Source organism: Myotis yumanensis, unplaced genomic scaffold (genome assembly GCF_028538775.1).
Source record: "Myotis yumanensis isolate MYYU_CA2020_CCGP unplaced genomic scaffold, mMyoYum1.0.hap1 SCAF_13, whole genome shotgun sequence".
Taxonomy (NCBI): domain Eukaryota; kingdom Metazoa; phylum Chordata; class Mammalia; order Chiroptera; family Vespertilionidae; genus Myotis; species Myotis yumanensis.
In genome coordinates this window covers 9,515,779-9,542,121 of record NW_027223764.1, presented here as the reverse complement: position 1 = coordinate 9,542,121, position 26,343 = coordinate 9,515,779, and the positions used below count along the sequence as shown (strand labels likewise).

At 40.0% G+C, this 26,343-nt stretch overlaps 2 protein-coding genes across 2 annotated transcripts in view; one reads left to right on the top strand and one right to left on the bottom strand.

The window, feature by feature from the left end:
* The window catches only part of CCDC186 (coiled-coil domain containing 186), a 40,893-nt gene extending 27,863 nt beyond the window's left edge, over nt 1-13,030 (bottom strand). The window contains exons 1-2 of the mRNA XM_070432221.1: nt 12,866-13,030; nt 2,332-3,018 (exon numbers count right to left, since the gene is read on the bottom strand). Coding sequence (XP_070288322.1) covers nt 2,332-2,984 — 653 coding nt within the window. The 5' untranslated portion in view covers nt 2,985-3,018; nt 12,866-13,030. The remainder of the gene's footprint in view (nt 1-2,331; nt 3,019-12,865) is intronic.
* A 4-nt stretch (nt 13,031-13,034) lies between these two features.
* TDRD1 (tudor domain containing 1) overlaps nt 13,035-26,343 on the top strand; it is a 43,817-nt gene continuing 30,508 nt past the window's right edge. Inside the window, exons 1-4 of the mRNA XM_070433237.1 lie at nt 13,035-13,115; nt 18,014-18,157; nt 24,462-24,792; nt 25,887-25,945. Coding sequence (XP_070289338.1) covers nt 13,035-13,115; nt 18,014-18,157; nt 24,462-24,792; nt 25,887-25,945 — 615 coding nt within the window. The remainder of the gene's footprint in view (nt 13,116-18,013; nt 18,158-24,461; nt 24,793-25,886; nt 25,946-26,343) is intronic.

Genomic DNA, 26,343 nt, shown 5'->3' with positions numbered 1-26,343 from the left:
TCCCTCACATCGATGTTTCTCTCTCCTCTCCCCTTCCCCCTCCCTCCTTCCTTTCCACTCTGAAAAAGCAATGGGAAAAATATTCTCTGGTGAGGATTAACAGACAAAAGAAAAAAAAGAAGGGGTCTGGATGCGAGGAGATTAAAGGTCAATGAATAAACCAATGAAGGGTAAGCTGGTTTGGGGAAGACTGATCCACTGAGCAAGATAATCTAAAACAGTAAAGACTGGAATCCAGCAAGTTATGATAAAGGGCAATTACATATCCTGCAATATTTGAATTATGCTCTATTTTCTTCTGTCATCCTCCTCTGGTATGTAAACTTCCTCCTCCCCTATCTCTACACACACCTCCCATTCCTGTATCATTTTTTTAAAGAGAATCAGTCTGTATTTCACTGAAGGCTAGCATGTTTTATTTTATTTTCTGAAAGGTTATACAAGAGTACCTAACCATAAGCCCCATTTACATATGTAAATCTAGAATAAAAATACAGGGTGATATAATACTATTAGAAAAAGATAAAGTGAAATTAAAACTTGTTAAAATATAAAGTAACTCCACAAATACAAGAAGTCTAAAAATAACCATGTTCTTATTTACTGAATGATAATCAACCAATTCTTCTGTTCTCTACATTTTAGTCTTTTTAAACCAATAAATTTACAATGAAGATTTTAAGAAAATTTTTAATTTTATGACTTCTCATTTCATTTTGAACTACTCTTCGTTTTGACATTATGCTTTACATTCTTTCAAACCTGAAAAATTTTAGTTGTCTTTATAATATTTCTAGATCCTTAATACACTTACACCTTTTAATAAAATATTCCTTTAGACCAGTTGTTCTCAACCTTCTGGCCCTTTAAATACAGTTCCTCATGTTGTGACCCCAACCATAAAATTATTTTCCTTGCCACTTCATAACTGTAATGTTGCTACTGTTATGAATCGAATTGTAAATATTTGATATGCAGGATGGTCTTAGGCGACCCCTGTGAAAGGGTCCTTCGACCGCCAAAGGGGTCGTGACCCACAGGTTGAAAACCGCTGCTTTAAAGAGGAAGAAGAAGAAAAAGGTAAAGATACAAATTATGAACAACAAACATGCATCTATCAACAAATGAATCTAAGAATCAAGTGAATAAATAACCTGATGTACAGAATGAACTGGTGATTATAATAGAATCAGGGACATAGAAAGGGAATAGACTGACTATTCTTGGGGGAAAAAGGGGTGTGGGAGATGCGGGAAGTGACTGGACAAAAATCATGCACCTATGGATGAACACAGTGGGTGGGGAGTGAGGGTGGAGGGTGGGGTGGGAGCTGGAAGGAGGGGAGTTATGGGGGGAAAAAAGAGGAACAAATGTAATAATCTGAACAATAAAGATTTAATTAAAAAAAAAAAAAAAAAAAAGAAAACCGCTGCTTTAGACTTACATATTAAGACATGTAAAATAGAAATTTTAATCATATTCAAAATACTGACTTTATACATATCTGTTTATATATGCTAATATCTGACAGATCAATAGTACTAGGGGCCCATTGCACGAATTCATGCACCAGTGGTGTCCCTCGGCCTGGCCTGCGGGATCGGGCCAAAACCGTCTCTCTGACATCCCCCAAGGGGGTCCCAGATTGTGAGAAGGTGCAGGCCAAGCCGAGGGACCCCACCAGTGCATGATCAGGGCCACAGAGGGACATAGGAGGTTGCCCAGCCAGGGAGGGACCACGAGAGGGCTCCAAGGTATGTCCCACCCATCTCACTCAGTCCCAATCAGCCAGACCCCAGCAGCAAGCTAACCTACTGGTCAGAGCATCTGCCCCCTGGTGGTCAGTGCACGTCATAGAGAGCAGTTGAGTGGCCTTAGCATATCATTAGCATAACATGCTTTGATTGGTTAAATGGCTGACCGGATGAACAGACACTTAGCATATTAGGCTTTTATTATATAGGCTAGAGGTGGGCAAAAAGTACGTTTACAGTTGTAAATATGCAAAACAGCCTATTCTTATATTATTATTAATTACTGTGTTATTTATTTTACAACTATAAACATTTTTGACTACCCCATATAAAAACACTGATGCATAACTATTATTTCTAAAATAATACAAATAAAATACCACATTCTAAAAAAATAGACAAATTGAATAACCAACAACATTTGCTTAATTATTCAGTAAATACATATTTGTGGATCAACTACAATGTGTGTGGCTCTATTGTGGAATTGAAAATGGACAAGATGATACCTTCCTTTAAAGAATGCCATCTTTAATTCCTGTGGAAAAAAATAACCTGAAAAAAATAAAAAACTTACTTCTTTATGGTGTGTTCCTGCTGCAAATACTTATCTTGCACACACTTTTCAGACATAATTAATGCATGTTCTCCCTTATTCATTCCATTTGGTACTCGGTGTTCTGCAAAATCCGTAGATAAGAGCTCAGATTCTATTTCTTCTAACAAATCCTCTGATGTTGAAACATTCTTTATCTTTGAAATAAGTTTCTTGGTGCAGTCTGTATCATAGAGACTTTCTGAGTACGTCTTTTGACTAGCTGCTTCTGTAAAGGTGGAGGACCTTAATTCTGCCAATATTTGACTTACTGTCTGTTCGGTTTCATTTGTTTTCGAAACTTGTTTTGTAAAATCTCCACCAGGAAAATTAGCTACTTGTTCAGAATTTTCTGAGCATAAGTCTGTTTTAGAATCTTCACCTCCACCATGATCTGGCATACAGTTCTCCTGTGCTTCAATTTGATTACTGCTTTCATTAGGCTGACATGAAGTTTTATCAAAGTTTAATGACAATAGTTGGGACTCATTTTCTATGCTGCTGCTTTCATCACCAGAAAACGAGTTGCTTGAGTCTTCCTTTAGTTCAGATGTTTTCCCAATATTTTTATCAGAGGCAATGGAGGCTGTGTGCTCTGTCTCTGACATGCTGACTGGCACCAACTCACTCTGCATTTCTTCAAATCTGTTCCTGATCTTCTTTTTACATCTAAGAAAGCCAAAACATCAAAGTTTAAAAAACCAAAGTTTTTAAAAACCAAGACGCCCTATATATTTGCATATATTCCATGATGTGGAATAACTAAGACCACAAATTTTACCACTAAAAACTCTTTTAAAAGCCATTCCTTGAGAGAGAAAAAAAGAGTAGGACAGCCAATCCACGTGTGCCACAACCAACAGGATAGTACAAAGTTTCATACTCTTTATTCAGTCATACAACTCCACTTCAGATGCAGTTTGGCACTCTTCAGTTACCCCCATAAGATGCTGGATATGGACTAAGACTAGTAACTGGGAGATTAATGCCAAAGATGGTTTAAAATTCCTTCAGCTCCACAAGAGGAAAATGAGTACCTCAATAATCTGTAGGAAAATATTAGGAAAATAAGATAGCAATGACAACATCAGAAGAGAAATTACAAACCAAGATAATAAAACAAGACACATGAACAATGACAAAAACTTACTTAGCAGGAAAACTAAACAATAACAAAACAGTTAGTATAGCCCAAACACCTAGAGCTGAGTTGAAAAAATTATGCTAAGGATCCCTGGCAGGGATTCATTTTTCATCCAGGCTGGGATCCAGAAAGTACCATGGTGAATTCCAAACATGTTCATCAAGAATAAACCATATTTGGCTCTCCCTCCCGAGAGCACACCCACGCCTTTCCCTTCCTCCTCTTATTCAACAGGTGTGCATCTCCTAAGTTCTAGGGACCCCATGAGACTTGCAACCAGGAGAGTAATGGGCAGAGGCAGCTCATCCCAAGCTAAGCCCCGGAACCTGCCTGTCTCCAAGGCCCCCTTTTCTCTGACTTTCCAGTGAGATGATACTTTGGCTCACTTCTTCCACTCAGAAGGAAAACCAAGTGACTTTTATTTCTCAGTGAGCCAAAGCAGCCCCGCCGAGGCTCACTCCTGCTGTTTCTTCTGTCCTAAGCCCTTCCCTGTTTCACTTTCCCCAGCTTTAATAAGAAAAAGAAAGAGAAGAAACAATATTCAGTGTAACTGGAGTGGAGGCACTGCCTAGGTCATAAAAGCAATATTTATAAAACTAACTCAATAGTGTTAGAATCCCTTTTTTTTGTTTGTTTTGTGTTTTTTGTTGTTTTTTTTTTTTTGTTATATGAGGGTTACTATTCTAGCTATTTCCGGAAAATAATTCAACTTCAATCTTGATGATTTTGTCAGATATCAACAAAGCATATACATGGTAGATGAATTACTGGAGTCAGATAAAGTTGGGTAAAATGTGGGCAAGTCATAGTTTTGACAGCAACTAGGAAAGAAATAACTCCAGATGGAAGGTGAACTTATAAAAAAACAAAAAAGAAAAATTCAATTATTGAGTAACAGAAAGGTGCATGTTCATTTTGGTCTATGATGGAGGTGGTGGTCAGAGGATGGTGAAAAAGCGTAAGAGAAGATAGCTAGGTACAATGCTCATCAGAATGATATACAGGAGTGAATTTTGTTAAGGACAATAAATCATGATCGACTTGGACATACTTGATTAATCTATAGAGCTTTAGCATACAGTAGGTTCTCAAATATTTGTTGAATTAAGACACAGAAGTGACATTTGAGGAACATTATTCTAGGAATGCAGAAAACAGGAAGAATAATTCTAGGAAAGGAAGAGAAGACCAGCTTGTTTGTCAAATACCCTGCCTTGGAGTATAGACTGATCTTTGGGGTATCAACTAATATTGACATTCGTCTTAATACTCTGAATTAAAACGTATTTCCAAACAGTCAGATAGAAATTACCATTATCTTGCTGCATATATGTTATAACTAAGACATAGCCCACACTAGTATTAAAGCTTGGTTTAGACAATACAAATAAGTGCAGTAAGTTGATAAGACCTCATGAGTATGCTGTATTTTAAAATCTAGGACAAAGTAAAATCATTCTCAAACAGGGGCATTACCTTCCCCAAAGTAACTCACTTAACTTGTAAATGTGTTGCTGCTGAATTTGAACTTTTTAAAAATCAATCTAAAAGCTAAGGAAGGAAGTGGTTCTGAGCAACATAACTAGTCCATGTTGTATCAACTGAAGTAGAACTCAGAGCTGACCAAAATGTAATGGACAGCAAATGAAGAATCTATTTAAAAGACAGTAAGTCTCTAAAGACATTGAAACTCTACAGAACAGATAGAGCAAGTGAGAAGAAACTTGCTCATTTGAGCACTTCATGAATTTTTACTGTCATGCTTTGTCAAAAAAAAAAAACACACACGCACTAAGCAAATACTGGCTCTTATCCCCTCATCCAGCTTTCATATTCTCCAGGGTTTCAGTCCTCAACTTTATTTTCCCTCCCACAATTCACCCACTTCCATGCCTTGAGCCAACAACTCATAGTTGATGCCCACATTATTTTCAGTCCTGTTCTTAAGTTACAGACAACAAATTATCTATACCTTCATTTTCACTCTATCTCTGTATCTATATTGAAACCTCCACCTGAATATAGGCAGTGCCACTGAATGTTCCACCATAACCTCATACTCAAAATGGCTAAAGTCCAATGATTAGCTCTAATGACTGAGTACCCCCACTTAATCTTTTTTGTCAATAGTATCATTTTTCTTAGTCATGACTCCTTCTTTTCCTTTGCCTTCTTACTCTTTTACCAATTTCATGTCTCCTACAATTATACCCTCCTTTCTACTGTCACTGTTTCCACATGCAACCCAATCTAGGCCTGACCACTTCACATAAGGAACACTTGAATTGTTGGTTTCTCAATCTCATTCCATTCGTCCCTCCTGTTTTCCTTCCTGCAACTCCAAATGGAGAAGGTTGATTAAAGGGCAAGCGATTTGAGACAACACTAGGACAAGTGTCACTCAATCCAGAGAAGGGGTGGAAGTTTGTAATACTGGTTCTGCAAAAAAAAGGGGGGCGGGGACAGAAGGGCCCTATGAATTGAGTCCTCAATGGCAGAAGGGGTCAAGAAGCTACAACATCGCCCCTAAAAATACCCACACACATCACCTCCACAGAGCCCACCATCAAATGCAACCAGATGAATTAGAGTAAGGTCAGGGCTATCTCTTCCCTCTTTAAAGGTTTGGGCAATGAAAACTCTGCCCCCACTGACTGGTCTTCTCTCTACTCCAAAAGGGCTAGTTAGAGAAAGGAAAGGGAACATATTTTAGAGCCAGATTACACTTCCTCTTCAAGCCGCTGGGAACCTTTCTTTAGGAAGAAGGTGTGATTTTTTAAAAAATTATTGAAACCTGGCTTGATTTCTGGAATGAGTTTTCTCTAGTAACCAAAAGTGGCAGAAAAGTTATGACATCGAAACAACATATTATTAAGGAACAGCACTTCAGAGGGAAGTGAAGGGAGATGGGGGCATTTTACACAGTATGATTGGAGACCCCTTGAGGAAAAAACACGCAAAAGCCTTTCATGTTCATATTTCAGGCTTGTGATTCCTCCAGTAAACCAGTTGTATAACTTTTCCCATCTTATCTCTCAACACATTCCTAAAAGCCTAGTCCCTGACTGGTCTACTCACAATTCCAACTGCACACTAACCTTCCCATGGCTGCTCCCATCCAGAATGTCCTTTCCTTTCTTCTCTCCAGAGCCTAATTATATTTAAAGAACTGATTCTAACGCCACATCTTCCTCCAAATGTTCCCTCATCACAAGTACAAAATTCTCTCTCAGGAAAATGAAAACATACTGCATTTATACTCATCAAGCAGAGTCACAGCCTTCCTTGTGACATTCCTGCACTTGAAGGAGGAGGAACCTCCCTCTGAACTGAATCAAACTTCTTAAATCTCAAACAACAGTAATAAGTAGGTAAATAAATCTAACAAATGTATTCTCTACTGCATTTACACTCATTCCTACAAATGCTATTCCACTGTTCTCAATGAGAGTGGGACCCCCTGGGTTTACACAATAATCTGGGGAACTGAACAGCATTTAGTGGATGGGAACCAGATTGTAAGGAGACTTGTAATGTGCAAGACAGCACAGAACAACAAAAATTTGTCTCATTCTGCTGGATATTTATCTAGGTAAACAAATAAACAAAAGTCCCTGATTTTATGATTTTCTCAGCTTAGACTGTTTTACCATCCTCCTCCTGTAAATTACAGACTGCTTAGTTTAACCTCAAAAGACAAGTACTTTCTATAGTGTTGCTCAGTAATATGCCCATGATCTTTGAAAAAGTCTTCATATAACATGGCATCTGATAACCACTTAGCTTTCAAACTTAGTTTCCTGATGCTTAAATGGAGGCAAAAGGAAAAGGAGGGGTTAATGAAGATCCATGTGTATACATGTAACAACGCTATCACCAAGGATTAAATAACTATACAAGAATGGTGAGGGGAGTGGGACCACGATGAGTCTGATTATGTCCATGATTAACCAGGGGGAAAAAAAACAGCTGAGTCCTCTTGTGGGCCTCCAGTTGGTAGTGCTGATGTAGACCAATTTGTTTGCTGTCCAAGTTTCTTCATGAGTTGGGGGAGGAAATATTGCCATCAAAGCTACTGAGGATGGAATAATCTAGAAGTAGATTAAAGAGGGAGGATGTAAAACTAGACACTTGTTTACAAGATTGGTTTAATAAGTGCTTGTATAAATTAAATTAACACTCATTTAGATATAGTGATTACAATTAAAGTTACAATATCTTTTGCTTTTTGATGTAAAAAGTAACAGTTATCTGACTTTTAGCAACTATAGCTCATTAGAGGAAAATACTGTAGTATTTACAATTTAGCACAGTCATAAAATCCTCTTAATTCAGCACCTTTTTCCCCAGAGCTGTTTGTTTCTGACACAGTACTACAGGACCAATTCACACTTCTAAATTTTCAGTGAAGTGAGAACTGGTTTCGCTCTTACTGGAGCTCATCAGCTGTAGGCAACTGGTCAAGAAACATTTTTTATTTGCCTCAAGCCAACCATTATCCACCTTGGATTTTATTTCTTCATGAAAGAACTCACATTTCTACAAAATTATTCCCATACAAGAGCCACATAAATGAAAACACTGTCTTTAACAGGTTTGTTTTCCCGGTAAATTAGCAGTATAAACAACAAAAAACTTAAGCTTATTCAATAAATTGCAAATACAAATGAATCCAATCCACAGATTTTGGTAAAAGGCCTCATACAAAAGTATCGTCAGAAATACGTTCCAAACTAGAAGGTAATTCACTCACAAATATGAATTCAGCGTGTATTATGTGCAGGGACTGTTCTATATTTTAGGAGCATAGCAATAAATAAAAATCTCTTATGGAGATTACATTCTGATATAGTGGAGCAATATATAGAAGCGCTATGTTAAATCTCTTACTCTTGGGTGTTTACAGTATTTTAATTTGAAGATCTATCAATGCTATCTAGCTTCATGAGTGTTTTTTTAACACATTGTGGATGGATCACGAGAATTCTTGCTTCATATTACAGTGTTTTACAAAGTATCATACTTTAGAAAGATATTAGCTTAAGAACCTGTAATAAATAACTTCAAAATGCAATGGGTATTTAATTTTAAAGCCTGCCTTTAACATTTATGTAAACGTTTTTTGTACTCGTTCAATAGAAACTTATCTGGCCACTGGGTAAAGCTAGCAATAAAACTACTGGTCCACAATGTGTTAAGTCCAACGGAAAAATCTGACTCAGTTCAGCATATTATTTACAACTACAAATTTTTAAATTACAAACTATACCATTTGAGTCTCAAATAATATCAGCTATATATTTTTCAAATACTGTCCATTAAGATAAGCAAGTAAATCCTGTGAGAGGATTCTGTTCTTCAATGTAATGATTTACCATCCTTTTACAGACAAGTACATTAAAAAGGTTTTTACATAGTCCCCGAATAAACTTTGAAAGCAGCAGAATCAAATGAATAACTTATCTTTCTGACCAACTCTAACAAGGTTCTGATATCACAATTAAAGTCAGAAGCAAAAAATTATATCAAAAGACATCTGTAGCCCAACATAATCTGATCCCAACCCCTAAGTAAATGATTTTTAATAGTATTCACTTTAAAATACAAACACTTTCCTGAATAAAGTTTTTAAAAATAGAATAAAATAATAGGACAGAAAAGAACTTGTATAAGAAACATAAAAACCTTGCTTCACATGAAAATATTTGACACTGAAGTTCACCGAAGGTGAATTTATGAAAATCAAATTCTACTTTTAATAAGAGCTGGCTACTACAAAGAATTCCAGATTAGTATGATCAAAAGGAAGAAATATTTTGTAAGTAGTCACACTGTAATTAAGCTTTTGGGTAAAATTTAACTTTATTATATTGGATTTCCTTTACATGGAATATAATCACTAGATTTTTAAAGCTGGCTTTAGTCCACCAGTTTAAAATGTATGTCATATGAGGCCAAGGTCAATTATCCCTGTAGGGGTTTGTTAACCTTTGCACCCAAGACTCAGGGCAGGGTGCATTTTTTTATATATGCATTATATCACAAATAGATGTTAAAAACAGACTCAAGGCAATCAGTGCAGCAGGATCCCTCACACCATAGTACCAAATCCCGCGACAGAACACCTGGAGAAAGAAATTATGGTCCATCAAGATTCCAGGAAAAAGAGGTAAGTGGACACATCATATATCACATTATCAAGTTATAGGTCATATTATCAGCTTGGCATCTTAGATCGATGCAATTTTATATATTTCTAATAGTAACTTTTAAAGCAGAAAGTTATTAATATAAAAATCTTACTTTGAAGCTGCTTGTATAGAACTCACAATCTGAATTTTAATAAGTCAAAGAAAACATTAAGTATTTTCCGCTAATTATTTTCTCCAAAAATCTGAAAACTAAAAGGAGGAAAAAAATTAACCACAGTTCTTTTCAAAAAGAAAGGCTAATAACCTAAAAAAAAAAAAAAAAAGAAAGAAAGAAAAAGAAAAAAGATAGGTAATAAGTGTGCCTTACATTATGGAGTTCTGATTGTTTAAATTTTGAAACCACCTTTGGCCTGGGCTTGGTTAATTTGATATGATGTAGTTTACCAAAAAATCAAATTATTCATTAGCACTTTCTACATAATCATCCCTATAGTAGACTATCAGTCCATGTCTTTTAATGTCAGACAAATTCATTCACAATCCAATCAACACTTTCCTTTTCTGGGTTTGATTTCCTCTTCATATCTATTGCTCTTTCACCCCAATATTTTTCCTTTTGTTTACTTCTTAGCCCAACTATTTAAAATCTCAGTAACTGAGAGATAAAGTTTAAAGGACAAATTTGAAATAATGATAAGATTAGAGTGTTATTTGTAAATTTCAATTATCTATGTTCCCACTGTTGCCCTGAAATGAATATTAAGTATAACATTCACAATACTATAAGCTGTGTCTTATTTACGAAAAATGTGAGAATCGATTTTAGTTATTTAAAGCTAGAGGTAAGAGATAAAAGAAAAATCTAAACTTTATTCAAATAAAAATAACAGAATTTAAGGATTCTTTTTTTGTTTTGTTAATCCTCACCTGAGGATATTTCTTCCATTGATTTTTAGAGAGACTGGAAGAGAGCGAGGGAGACACAATTGATTGGTTGCCTCCCAACTGCACACCAACCTGGACCAGCAGGGGCTTGAACCTGCAACTCAGGTACACACCCTTGACCTTGCCAGGAATCAAACCTGTGACCCTTATGTGTGCAGGCCAACACTCTAACCACTGAGAAACACAGGCCAGATGAAGGATTCTTTAACATGTAACTGTTCCATGAATTAGTGCAGATTACTAGCCATTCTTCAAAGGCAAAGATGATTTTTCTAAGTCTGTAAATAAGGCTGCTTTGTCCTATCATTTCTCCCCTAAAGAATGAAAATACTGCTGCACTGTTCTACCTTCCCTCCACCACGTCAGCATGTAGCTGTAAGATGTTTTTAAATTAAATATACTAAGCAATCATCATCAGCTGTGCTGTCATTGTATCGCATCAGAAAGCAACTCTTGAGTTTATGGGTAAAGGAATAAAAGGTTATAGAGTGGTTACTATGCTATACCACCCCTTTTGCGTTAGCAATAAATAAGATTCTGACGTGCCCATGACACTGCTTAAAGAAACCTTCAAGTTTACATGCAGGTATTCTGAATTAGACACGGTCCTAAAAATAAAATCAATCTCAACACAATCCATGCATTTCTGGGGAATAAAAGCAATATAAACACATGCAGGGCATTCCCAGGTAGATTCCTCAGTAATTATACATGCTTGCCTGTTACAATGTAAAAGAAGAGTTTTAATTCTTTAAAATCTTCAAGATTTGTGAATTACTCAATACCATGACTGAATTTTAAATAACATGAAAAGACCATAAAGGAAGGGGGGAAAGAACGAGGCCAATCATCCCTGTTTTCTATTTGAGTAACGATGAATAAAGAATTGAAAAGTAGCTGTACAGAGAGAGCAGTAAACTTGATACACAAGCAGCTAGTTCAGTTTCACTATCAACGTCTTTAGAACCTTAATCTTTCCCACAAGATCAACACTGCACATATCAAGGTGTCGTTAGCAGTTGGGAAGGCTACACCCACTGGCATACCTAAACATTTAATAGATCTTTTTTTTTTTTCTGAATGACAAACCAGCACACCTCTTGAAACACTGTTCCAATGATTTATTGCACATTTTTCCTTAGAAAAACTCCCAGTCTATCCTTTTGGAAGAAATAAAAAAGTTGGGCATCAAGGGACCATGACACAGGTACCGAGAAAACGACCAAAATGCCTGGGACCCTATGGCATATTTTTACTATTCTGTCACAGAATAGTAAAAATATGCCATAGGGTCCCAGGTATTAGAAAGAGGCAGTTTCTAAGACCAATGTTTTGACTCCAAAAGCAGGTCTCTTTCCTCTAAACAAAATAAAGATATGAATATTTGCTGTACTTAGTAAACTGTTAACAGCTGAGCAACCCCCACACCTGCAAGGTTCCCCAGGATCGCACTACAGGACCCGTAGAAGGTGCCTTCCCATGGCACAGGTTCCAGCGGTTCTCAACCTGTGGGTCGCGACCCCTCTAATGGTCGAAGGACCCTTTCACAGGGGTCGCCTGAGACCATCCTGCATATCAGATATTGACATTACGATTCATAACAGTAGCAACATTACAGTTATGAAGTACCAACGAAAATGATTTTATGGTTGGGGTCACAACATGAGGAACTGTATTTAAAGGGCCAGAAGGTTGAGAACAGCACCCTTACCAGCCAAGGGTCAGCACCTGCCTTGATGTCTTTGGAAGAACGGCAACATAAAAACAAAAGACCAGGTCTCGCATATTCACAATCCCAAAGAATCGTCTCTTAGTTAAAATCACAATAGGGGCAGTGTTTAGGGTAGAAAGTAGCCACAACAGTCAACATAAAACACACACACACACACACACACATACACACACACACAGTCAACTTGGACAGACGAAGAGAGAAACAGGCGACTGAGACTATGAAAGATCGCAAGCAGGTGGGGCTGAGCCGCAGTTCGCGTTGGGAGGCCGGGCCATCGGCCCAAATCCCGTCGCTCCCCAGGCATCGCTCCGGCGCCCCCGACCCGCGTCCACCCCTCCGGCCGCGTCCCCCCCGCCGGGCAGCCCGGGACCGAGGGACGGAGGGAGGGAAAAGAGACCCCGAACTCCGTCCCTAGCGCCTGCCTCCTCCGATCAGACCGGAGCCACCCCGGGGCTGGCAGGACCGCGCGCGAAGGGGGCGGCCTCGCCGCGCAGCTACAGAGACTCCCCGGTCCGCCCCCGGCGCCCCTCGGGCACTCACCCCACTTCTCCGAGCCTCCGTCTGCACCCCTAGCGAGGCCGCGGGAGCCCCGCCCTGGGGCCCCACTTCTCCATAGCGGGGGGCGGCGGTGGAAGACGGGGCCGACACCGCGCTCTCCCGGCCGCGGCTTTTTTCCCCAGACCCCCGCGGAGCTGACACATCAACAAAGATGGCGGCGATGCTGGAACCGGCTCAAATACAGCTGAGGGGGCGGGGCTCCCCGGAAGAGCCAATCATCGCGGTGCGTCTGGTATGACGCGCCTCGACTTGGGCCAATGGAACCCGTCTGCAGTGGGCGGGGCCGGCGCGGCGCAACGCTGCCTCCAGTCCCGGAGCAGTCAGCCCGGCTCTCCCGGCCCCCACGCCCCGGCGAAGCCGGCTTCGCGGCAGCTAGTCCTGTCCTACCTCTGACGCCCCTGCGGACCCAAGCGCGTGACTTCTTCCTGTGGGACGCGCTCATTGGAGACAAGCCTCCTCATCCCTTGGCCCTTCCTCTATTAGTCAGGGGGGGAAAGCAATAAAAGAGCTTTCGAAATGAGGACGTCCCAGCTCAGATGCGCAAACCTTGCACCTGACATGGGCGGAGTCAGCAGGAGTAGCCTACCGGCCCTTCGCACCATTCATCCCTGGAAGGCAATCTAGGGGTGTCCTTCACACCGCGTCCCCAGTCCGCAGCGTGGCACCTTCTGCCATTGTTGGATAATAGACTGTTGGTGCGTTCGTGTCTAGCGCCCGACCGTGAGCTGCTGGAGCGCGGGGCGTGCCTCCTCCGGCCGCAGTGTCCCGTGGGTTTGGAGACGCAGGAGCTGCTCAATCATTAGCAACAAAACGTGTATTGGGGGGGTGGGGTTGGGATGGGAGGTAGGAGTATTGAATACCGTGGCCTAATTGGGTCTGAAGAAGTCAAGAGAACAGTTCCAGGCTGTGGGAAATTTTGCAAGCCTTCTTCTGTCCAGTGAAGTAAGGTTATTGTGGTTTAGAGCTTCTGACAACTCATGAATGAACACAGTTAATTCTGACAGTGGTCAATGCAGGTGTTTGTAAAGCAAAACTGTTAAGATACGACAAAGGTCTCAAGGTCTGGGCAGTGGGATGAGCTGATAGGAGCTCAATTGGATGGATGAAGGTAGCTAACTTCAAAGAAGTCAATATGTAGTTGCCGAAGTGCTGTATACAAGCAACGGCTAAGCCTCCCTGTGGGGAAGCAGAGTTTGGGATGTGAATCCCTTGTCTCCTTACTTGCTGTAAGTAAATAAAACTGCCTTGTGACAGTTGTCTTATTTTTTAAGATAGATTAGCCCAAGAGGTGAACCCCTTGAGTGCAGTATCAAACGTTGCTATTGTTCTATTAAGCTTTGTTACTAAATGCTGGGAAAGGGAGGGGGTAAAAATAAAGAAAAAAAAGTTCTGTAACTCTTTTTCATTTTAAACAGGAAATGTTATCTCTATTTAAAGGAAGATACTGCATTAAAACACTTTTGTAGTTGCAGTGTCTGTGACAGTAAAGAAATGATTTGACTTTAAAACAATAAATTGGCCAAATATTCCTAGTGAGATATATTAGTCCAAGGGGAAAAAAACTGAAGAAACTTTAATCCTTTTATGGTATTCATATTGTAATAACATTCACATTTTTATTTCTGAAATATATCTATATGTATAAAAGCCTAAGCGATCGTTATGACCAAACAACCAGAACAACCAGTCGACCAGTCGCTATGACGCACACTGACCACCAGGGGGCAGATACTCAACGCAGGAGCTGCCCCCTGGTGGTCAGTGCGCTCCCACGCCAACCTCCCGCTGCCTCTCCCCTCTACTGGCTGCCCCCCACCCCCCATAGGCCTTGATCGCCAGCCAGGCTGAGGGACCCCACCCGTGCACAAATTCGTGCACTGGGCCTCTAGTATTTGTATAAACCATGTAAGTAATTATGTCTTCCAAAAACCAAGATTTTCAGTATTGGAGAAACAAAATACAAATATAGAATCAAATTAAATAAAAACTCCACAATTCTAAATTTGAATTTAGAAATATCCCTATGAAGTCATGGGGCACTTTTTTTTTGTCATGAAAAAAAATCTGTACACTGAAAAGGCCAAGAACAATAATCAATCCAATGCACATTCCTATTCTCCAGACTATGAAGTTTCCTATCAGCTTTTCTTCTAGTGATTCTAGACTCACTGCTGATCATTACCTGGATCCATTATTTCATCAGGATTTGCAAAATGATGATAGTCTATCTTCTGCATTTATTACCTGAAAATCTATAAAGAAGAACGTTCTCACATCAACTATTTGATTAAGACTCCGTTTGTAATAGGGAAGGTAGGATGCTGGATTCTTTTGTTTTCAGAATGTGAGATTCCTTGGGGTCCTCCAGAAGTGACCAATGACTTTAAAAAATCAGCATACTCATTTTTTTTTATTGATTGATGAGAGAGAGAGAGAGAGAGAGAGAGAAAGAGAGATATTTCTTGTTCCACACTTACTTATGCACTCATTGTTTGATTCTTGTATTTACCCTGACCAGGATCCAAACCGAAACCTTGGTGTATCCAGATGATGCTCCAACAAACTGAGCTACCCAGATGTGTTTTAATCAATTGCTGTTATTACTTTTGAATGCTAAAATTGTTCTATCTTTGACAATGCAAAAGCACCTTTAAATAGCCTCATGAGTCTTTTTGACTCAACTCCTATCATCTTTGCTTTCTTTTTTGTTTTCTGGCGCAACCAACACAATCTAGGCTTTCTTGTAGATTTCCTGCCCCAGACTTAGAATCAGCCCTTGATCTCCAATTGGAGCCCAGGTGACTTTTCATGGGAAATTATATTCAGAGATGACCGTCTAGACCTGTTTTAATATCCCCCAAAGAGAACAACTAGATACTGTGTCTTCTGACGTGAGGCAATAGAGCAGTGATCTTTCAATGGGTGTGCTGCAAGTATTTTTAAAACATGCAATACCTGACTATTTAGTCATGGCACTGACCTCTTTTCCTTTAGATTGTCAAATTAAAAAAAAAATGACAACAGCCAATACAATAGCCATCCAGAGTGAATGAATCAAAATTATACCTACTTTTCTGTTAGATCAGCAAAAATATTTTTTTGGTATGCTGCCAAATTTTAGTAATTGGTATGTATACCATGAAATGGAAAAAGTTGAAAATCACTGCAACAGAGGATCACAATACAACCTGTGAAGTATTCTTGTCAGAGGTGATGCAATCAACAAAATCCAATGTGAGAAAAACTGTAGTTACATATATAGAGAGAGGTAATTTGCAAGAAAATAAAAGGGTTAAGAGAGAAATCTCTTCTTAAAATACATAACACAAATATAGGATCTTGTTTGGAGCCTGATTTTAACATACCAACTATTAAAAATAATTTGAGACTATCTAAAAATTTTAAGTAACATTTAAGCATGATATTTAAGAAATTATTTTTAAAGGTGAGGTGAATTTTGGTGATGTTTTATAAAAGTCATAATCTTTTAAGTATATTTAAATATATATGTATGAGGACATACATATGTTTCATATATTTTCTGTCTCAGAAAGTAAGAAAGTGCTCAAAAAATAAAATAAAATAAAACAACCCACATTGATGGGAGTATGTCAAAAGAGAGAAAGAGCCAACTGAAAGAGCTCCCAGGAGTGAAAGTTGGAACAAATTAAACAAGGAAATAGCGTAGTGTTAGATTATAATCCAAAGTACAAAGTAAATGTCATACTAACATATGGAGAGATAGGTGATTTGAGTATGTTAATAAATACAGAAGAGACAAATCTCTGTGCAAAAGATGTCCAATTAATTTCTGTAGGTACTCTGCCCTTGAGAAGTGGAAATGTAACTCCTCTCCCTTAGGTGTAGACTGCACATACTGACTTCCTCCTAAAGTGTGTAGTATGGAAAAAGAGGGGAAAGGAGAAACTGTGTAATAGAGAAACCTGACAAACTCTTGGTGAGGTGTTTGTGGAAAACATCATTGTCATAAATCATAGTCATAGGACACACACTTGATAGGACGCAATACAAATGACATGTTACCTCTGCAGTCTTCCTTCCAATAGCCCGTAACACCAGTCTTATGAGAAATATATCAGACAAATTCCAACAATAAGGCATTCTACAAAGTATCTGGCCAGTAATCCTGGAAGCTGTCAATGTCATCCAAACAGAGAAAGTCTGAATAACTGTCATAAGCAAGAGCCTAAGTGAAGTAGCCATGACAACTAAATGTCATGTGGTATCCTTGAATGGGACCCTGCTCAGAAAAAGGGCAACAGGTAAAAACAAAGGAAATTTACATAAACTATGGACTTTAGTAATAACGGTTCCATATTGGTTTCTTAATTGTAACAATGTATCCTACTTAAGTAACCATAGTAATATGGGAAACCTGGTGTGGCTTTTGCAGTAACTCTGTGCTATCTTCTCAATTTGTTTTGTAAATGTAAAACTGTTCCCAAATTTAAATAAATTCAAAAGAAGAAAGAAGTAATTTGTTTCAAAACACTGAGAGGACTGTTGGGGGTGGGAACGGTTAGAAACCCACAAAATTGGCTGTGAATTTATAATGTTGAAACTGGTGATGGATAGCATGGGGGTACCGTTTTTCTTCTGGACTTGTTTGAAAGATCCATAGTTTTAAAGTTTTAAAAATAATTTATTTGGGCCCAGCTGGCATGGCTCAGGGGTTGAGCCTGGACCTATGGACCTGGAGGTCAGGGTTGCCAACCGGATCCCCAGTGTGGAGCGTGCAGGAGGCAGCCGATCAATGGTTCTCTCTCATCATTGATGTTTGTATCTCTCTCTTCCTCCCTCTCCCTCTGCCTTCCTCTCCGAAATCAATACAAATATATTTATAAAAAATTATTTGGGCAACACCAGCATATAATGACTTCTCCCAGTAAGGGGGGGAAGTGACCACGTGTGTTTAGTTTCCAAGACGGGGCAGAAGCAGGGGTTAATGTGAAAAGTCTTGTACGATTTCAAGTGGTTAATGTCCCCCACGTGACTTCGGCGGAGACAAGATCTGGGTCTCCGAGCTCCATATTTGCCCTCCATGTTCCCAGGATGCCTTTCTAGAAAAAGCAAGAACAGTCGCTATAGAGGAACTTTCTGAGGCCGCAGCTCTCGCACCCCCTGGAGCACAGCCGCCCCAACCAAGGCCCCAAACGCGGCTTCTACTTCCGCTTCCGGTTCCGGGCCGCGGAGGGAGCGTGTGGGGGGCACGTGGGCGCAGACTGCGCAGGCGCGGCCCGCTGGGCATTGGAGGTGAGCTGAGGGCCAGGAGCACGGCTGGGCTGGGCCGCGGGGCTCCGGGCACCGGCAGACACCACCACGGCCAGACTTCAGAGAAGGGTCGGGGTCAGCGGCCCTTTTGCCTCTTTCCAGGTCAGGGTTCCCAGGCGCAGGGGGCAGTGAGAGGGGCTGCGTGTGGGCCGTGGGGTTTGGGTCCTTGGGGGCCGGACGTTGGGCCCTGGACGTTGAGGTCGGGCGTTGAGCAGCGACAAGGGGCCGGGGCGTGGAGAGAGGATGGAAGGGTCGGGGAGGCTTTCGGGCCTCGGCTGGGCGAAGGGCAGGTCGAGGGTTGGAGGTGTTAGTGTGGGTAGGATCCATACCGAGGGGAGGAGCAAGAGATGTTTGGAATTGAACCCCTGGGCAAGCGAGGGCTCTGCAGCAGATTTGGAAAAATAGCGCTTCCAGGCATGACGCTCCAAAACAGGACTGTCTGCTTGCATTCCATTAGGGGGACCTTTCCTCTTCGCTCTAAAAGAAACTGGTGTGTGGATTCGTTGCCTTTGATGAACTCAAAGCTACGATGCAAACAATAAAAAAAATAGACACACACCCGCACCTCCTATAGGAGAGGAAGCTGCAGCTCAGCATTGGCTTAGGCGTGGTGAGACCAGCCCTGGGTTAGCCAGCCGTGTATATAGCATGGCTGCCGTGTGCAGTCGGCGCCTGCTGCGCCCAGGCTTGCCCTGTTGGCCTCTGCAGTGAGGAAGATGCTTCCGGTTCCCGTATTGAGCCACCAGGGCACTGAGTGCGAAATTGCACGGCCTGGGGATCTGACCTGGATGTTTAAAACATCTCAGCTGCGTAAGGTGAGGGGGGAGGGAGGACAAGTCACTTCATGTTTTCACTTTCTCAGGTCTCCCTCGCCTGTAGGAATAAAGGAATAGGAATACTTTAATCTTCAAATTATTTCCATCCTAAAAGGAGCAAACTGGTGCCATGTGAGTGGAGGAAATTCTGTATATGTGGGAGTGGCGTAAAAGTCAAGTCCTAGATAGAAATCATAACCTGTCTTTAAAGTACTAAGTCAGCACCCGCCCACTGTGCTGAATGGTTTACATACAGTCTTGGGTTTAGTCCTCATGATTCAGCAGGTAAAGGACCTGAAGGGAAGGGGACATGATGGCTAACACAGAAAGGGTGTGGTCCCAGGGCAGCAAGAGGAGCCAGTCACTGGGTACGAGCCATCTTTTAAAGAAGGATGCCATACAATTGTGTGTCCAAAAATGAAAGACACAGTAAGAAGCTTCCAGTTCTAGGACAGGTCTAGGTGTCTGTGTGACTTGGGCTTTGTAACAAAAATTCCCGGATAGGGAGAGGCAAGTGAGGTGCCCTTCTACCTAAATTTTCCACAACAAGTGGAGCTTTTAAGCCTAAGTCCTTATTTGCTGCTGGAACTTTTCACAGTGGGTCGAACACTGATTCTGTTGTCGTTATTGTTCCTAAAGTCAAGTATATGAACTAATTTTTGGACTTTGGAGAATGAATGTAAAACATGGCATATAGCCTTACTCAAATCCAAAGAGCTTTACTAGGAGAAACTTACATACCCGGGCAAAGCAGCTGTTGCCAGTGGTGGCCGTGGGAAAAGAATCCACACCCCTCCCAGGACAGGGTCTCTTTTCTGTAGGAGGTGACTAGTACAAGCACAGTGGGTGGGTAGTCACGTAGATCACCAGAAAGAACAATGCATTCCTAAGTTAACAGATAAGGTCAAGGAGTTATCAGACTCTACATTCATTAATCTCCTTGCTGGGGGCATTACAGTCCAGGTTTTCTGGGTAGTCAGCCAAGCCTGAGGCTGTAGAGAATTAGACAGACCGAGGGTTAAACAGATAGTCCAACATTTCCCAGCCACCTTTGCTGCTAGAGCCATCTTGCATCTCTGTGAGTTCCCCTACAATGAAGTTTTGCTATTAAATTCAGTGAACCTTATAGCATTATATAATTCTCCATTTAAGACTGCCAGATGTAGTTTAAAACAGTGAATTTCATTTTCCCCATTCAAGTTGTCATGCAGACAGTGCAATGATGCATTTTAAATGGTTGTGCCACACAGATATCTTTTGAATACCTCATTGTACCAAGTACCATGGTAGGTGCTGTGAGTAATCAGAGGGTTTTTTGTTTGGTAACTTAAAAAAAAATAAGGCTTGGTTCCCGCACACAAGCTACTTGAATCTAGAAGACAGACTTAACGGTTTATAGGTAACTGTAATACAAAGTGGTAAGATGCTGATTAACTGTCAGCCTCACCAAATAAAGGCAGTTAGGACACGTTGTATTGCTGCATTTTGAGGGTCCTACTTGAGAAGATGATTATACTCTCATTTTGTGGTTTAAATGTTACTGTGATCCTTTACTTGGTTTAGAATTAAGTAACTGCATGTTAGGAAAAAAGGTTCAATTAATATGCATTGATATTTTAATCTGTACAGTGTTTTTTTCTACAAAAGTAATTTAACCTTAAATATAATTGGAATATAAAAAAGACAGTGAAAAGATTCCCTCATCAACCCAGGCCAGAACAAACTGTCATTTAAAATTTAATGTATCTCATTCATTTATTTTTTTAAATTTTTTGTAAATATATTTTTTATTCCAGAGAGGAAGGGAGAGAGAAACAGAAACATCAATGATGAGAGAGAATCATTGACCGATCGGCTGCCTTCTGCATGCCCCCTACTGGGGATCAAGCCCACAACCCAGGCTTGTGCCCTGACCAGGAATCAAACAGTGACCTCCTGGTTCATAGGTTGAGGCTCAACCATTGAGCCACCCTGGCCAGGCTCATTCATCTTTTTAAGTGGAGTTTTATTCATTGCTTTGAAGTTATAATTATATTGAATACACAGGTTTTTTTCTGATTTTTCATTTGCCATTCTAATGGACATTTTACAGTGTTTTAAAAACTAGTGTTTTAAATGGTAATGTAATGTTTTATCTAGTAGAAACATCACAGTTAACATTTTTTTTTCTATTTTTTGGCCATTTTAAATGAACATTTGTACATGCAGGATTTTTTTTGATGTTCAGGATTATTTTAATGGGATGATTTCTAAAAGTAGAGTTACCAGGTGAGTGGCCTAAGACTCTAGGTATATTGCCAAATTGTTTCCCAGAAGGGGCATATTTTTCAAGACTCCTTAGATATATTGCCAAGTTATTTTCCAGAAAGGGCATATTAATTTTATATTCCCTTCAGTAAGGAGTGTTCTTTTTTATTGCACTCATGCTAGACAGAAAATAATACATAGTTATTTCACTTTGAAATAACTTTTTGAAGTTACAAATGAGATTGAATGTTTTCGAAACTTTTTTGTTTGTCAATCTTCATCCTCTATGCATTCTATTCATGCCTTTTGCTTATTTATTTTATTGGTATCTTTATCTACTGGGCTGCAAATAACAAGCTTGCCATAGTAAGTGTATGCATACATACACAGGCAGAGCTGGTGTGACCACTGGAGGGTACCACCAGGGATACCAGATTCTTGGCGTTTTCTGCTCCACCACGGTGACCTCTTGGTTCATGGGTCAATGCTCAACCACTGGGCTGGCTGGGCTGGGCTCCTCCTTATTATTGTGAGTCAAAGGTTTCTTTGAATGCTTTAGTTCTGTTTTATTAATATTAGCATTCCACCTTTATTTTGGTTGTGTAGCCCATGTTTTAGTCCTTTTATTTTCAACCTTACCATGCAATTTTGTTTTCAACCTTAACATATAATTTTGTTTTATGTGTGCCTTTGATACATAACATCAAATTGGATGTTTTTCTTCCTGGGCCTTCCCCCCGCTGTGTTAATTGAAACTAAATCATTGATATTTAGATTACTTGGGCTTGGTTCTGTCATTTCATTTGATGTTTCTGTTTACCGTGCTTGAATATTTTTTCCTACTGGATTGAAAATTTTCCCCTCTATTTTTAAAGTTATGCATTCTATTTTTATTCTTCTAGTAGCTACCCTGATATTTTAATGCATGTTCTTTATATTCCTTATACAGAGTCTAGAGTTACCCAGCATTTGAATCCCCACACAGTTTCCGCTGGAGGTTCTTTTCCTTTTGTAATTTCACAATATTTCTCTCTTTTCTTATGGCATCCAACATTGTAGTTCTCAGTCTGACCCTCCAATGTAGATGTGCTTATGACTACAGGTACATTCTCCCGGCAGCTGCAGGGTCTCCCACTGGAGCTGCCCGTCTGCAGGCCTTCTATTAGGGATCCTCCCAGGATCTGGTCCACTCAGAGTTCCCCACCACTGCGTGTGCCTATGTATCTCTTTTTATTATTATTATTATTTTATTATTTTCTGGGTTGTTATTGGAATAAGCTACATCTAATTTCAAGCAAGAAAGAAGATGAAAGTTTTAGGGCACCAAGAGGAAGGATTTTTCTGCTCTTTCTTTATATCTTCTGTTCACAACAATGTTAAACAGCATTGAGGTTTTACTCATGCTAGTTTCACCTCTCTGTGGTTTTTGTTTGTTTGTCTTCCTGGGTAGTTTGGGGAAGATGAGCAAAAATTTTGCCTGTGTCTTCAGACAAAGCTGTAGTTCACTATTTCAAAAAGAGTTGTTTGTCCACTTTTATTATGTCCCCTGCGCAGGGCACTGAGTATTTTTAAGATTAAGAGAATAATAACAAACCAGCATAATTTCTGGATAGAGGTTTCTCAGCTGCACTTTGCAACAATGTGTGTACCTTATATTCAGAGACAGGTGCACACAGATAAGTGCTTAAAAGCAGTACATGGGAATTAAAATTTATGGAAGCTTAGTTGGAGATTATCAAACTAGAGGATTTGGGGAAAATGCAAAAAAATAGGGTCAACAGGAAAATTGTGAAGGATGAGTAGGAAGGACAGCATTTGCTGGGCAGATGAGAGCAAGGGTATTCTGGATAGTAGGTTCAGCATATTCAAGGACATAGCATAGCATCAGGTATGAGAGGGTAGGGGGATTCTGAGAGGCTAGAAAGGTAGGTGGGGACCTGATTTAAACAATAGCCTCTATTGTATTTCACCATTAAGTTGTAGGGTTTGTTTCCAACAGCATTTTTTTTGCACTATGAGTTTTAATTAAAAATATTAAAACAGCTTAACTAATAATGAATATAAAACTTTGATAGCTTATTGTATTACCATTTATAAGGCATATATTTATTATTTTTATAGAGCTGAAAGAAACTTTATATTTGCTGTTTTCTATTTCAGAGAAAAATTATGAAGAGGTCTAAAATATGTATAAAAAAAGCCCAACTGAGAAGTGAAATATAGACAACAAAATCTGTGCACAGATGTGCCCTAAGAGCATAGGTGTTTTTTAGCTCATGTTTGGGGTGAGAAAATTTAGCTTATTTCACACGGTATAAAAGCAGGTGCAGTAGTAAAGCTGAATCATGAAAACCCTCAATCAGTTATTTTTAGCATGCCTCTCAATTTTTTCTTTCCTTTCCTTTCCTTTCCTTTCCTTTCCTTTCCCGCCTTCCGTGCCTGAGTCTTGAGAGGTTGCGGGGGATAAATGGACCTTGGAAGAGGTGTCATCAAAGGCGAAAAAGTAGATCTGGCTATAACTATATAGACATTCCACCCATAGATAAGTCCAGTTATTGCTGAAAAAAGAATACTTCCCTGAAACGTCTGTTTGGCTAGCCTCTGGCCCTTATAATCTGTTGTGGGCAGCGAGCTCAGATGCTCCAGCAGGACTGTGGGAGGAGGCAGGCAGCATAGCGGAGACTGGGGGACCAGAAGGGCCAGGGGTTGGGGATTGGGACTAGCTACCAAGACAGGGAGTGTGATGGCCGCAGCCCTGGAAGCAGATCTTGGACAGACCCAGATCCTGAGGCCCTACCCTGGGGGGCGGGGGGGGGGGAGGGTGAGGGGAAGGGAGGGAGTGTGGCAGCCCAGCAGAGGCTTTGCACCCCTTGCAGGGTTCCTGTCCTGTTGTTGGGCGCTGGGAGCCGCCTGGCCCCCCAACACTCATGGACTGCAAAACCCCCTCCCCCCCAAGGCTCAAGGGTGCGGGCCTCTGAAGCTTTTTAAAGTGAGGGCTGTGTGGAACTCCGAGAGGACTCTTCCCATGTCTTGAGTTAGTCCTCCGTCCTCTTGGAGTTTGTCTTCACTGATGGAGCCATTCTTTTCTTGTACCTGTAACAAGCCAGGCTTTAATATCGTGGTGACATCTGCTTTGGAAATTGTTCGTGAGAATTGTCTGTTACATAAAAAATTATCCGAGGCTTTGGAATTAAAGTTTCCTTTTAACTACTTTCTTCCCTTAGACCTATGTGAATGTTAAGTTACCGCTTAATGGGATGTCAAGAAATTATTTGGAGGCATCTACTTATAAAATGACAGAGCCGTTTAATTTTGAGAAAAATGAAAGCAAGCTTCCATCACATGGTTCTTTAAGAAGTCCTGGAGGACAGCCTAATCACCCAAATTTCAGGTTGAAAAGCCCAGAGACTAGAAATAAAAATAACAATTTTTTGCTTTGTGAGCAAACCAAACAGTATTTGGCTAGTCAGGAAGACGATTCAGCATCTTCAAACCCTACTGGCATCAATGGAGATGTGGTTGGATCCAAAGGAGAGAGGAAGACATTGCCAATGGGTGAGTGAAAATTACAAGCTTAATACTACTTATTTTGATGGTTTCTTTGACGTTTCACAAGTGTGTGTGTGTGTGTGTGTGTGTGTGTGTGTGTGTATGTATACCATATATATAAAATGGCCCATCAGTGGTCTGTTAACACAATAGCCAAATGGCTCCCATACAGTATTTGCATTTAAATATTAATTTAGAAGGGAAAACAAGATATCAACTAGCCATCTTTGGCTAGATTAATCACACAAAGGATTCCTGGGGAGAGAATGAATACAGATGAGTCTTTCCTCCAAAGAAAGCTGTACATACTAGGAATGTAGAAAGGAAGGAAACCCTATGACTTTTTATAGGAGTTCTAAAGATTGACCTTGTTTTACACCCATAAAGTACTGTGCTGACACTATGCATGTAAGAGCTCACAAAGATATATCTAAGACATTAAATTATTTCACTTTATTAAAGAATCATTCCTTTAGTCCTCATTCTAAAAACCGATTGTTTAAGGAGGTTGGACCCTGGTGGAATTTAGCTTCTTGAACCTGAGATGTGACCTTCTAGCATTATGGTGATGTAATTCTCAGTGGCCCTTGGGCCTCTGGGGTTCCCCAACAGGTCAGAACTATTTCTCTAATAATGTTAAACATTACCTGCCTTTTTAGTTGTGCCGACTTTACACTGATGTTCAGAAACAAAGGTGGGTAAAATATTGGCATTTTATTAGCTTGATATTAGGCAGGACACCAACCTGGGCTAGTAGTCACTGAGTTTTTAATTACCACCCACTTTGGAGTTAAGGCAAAAAAAAGAGACATAAATGACATTTCTTAAGAGTGTCCTTAATGAAACAGGATGAATTATTAATAAATCTTGATCCTTGTCTACAGATGTTTCAGTATTTTGTGTGTTGAAGTGGGAATTATCCCCCTAACTTCTATTGCATATTAAGTATGAAATTTCAGAGAAGTAGGATGTTGCTTATTTATAGTGTAGCTTTAAGACTATTATGGTATAGCATTATTATTTGAACATTACTTAATTTTATATTCTCAGGAACAAATTAATATTTGGCTTTTATTAGGCTTTATGTTTTTCCTCCCCAGGAAACTCAGTGTCACCATTAAATGTTGGAAATAATTCACCACCCAACGAAGCAAATAGTGTAAGTTATGGATTGTTTTCCTGTTTGGTGTTTTTGTTTGGGTAAAAGATTCTAAACGTGTTTTTGTATTGCATTAATAAATAATTACTCAATATTCAGCTATTTTTTAAGGTCAAACTTCCTTTTCTTTAATGTAGTACTTTTTAAAAAAATGCAACATTTTCTTTTTAGGTAATTGTAAATTGACATACAATTGTAAGAAACAATGGAAATCCTGTGTAGCCTTTACCCAGTTTCTCCCTGTGGGAACAGGCTGCAGAGCAGTAGTATAGTATCACAGCCAGGATATTGACCTTGATACTCAAAATACAGAGTACTTCCATCAGTACAGGAGCCCTTATGTGCTTTTTTTATGGCCATACCCACTTCCCTCCTGTCCCTATCCCTTCCTTAACCCA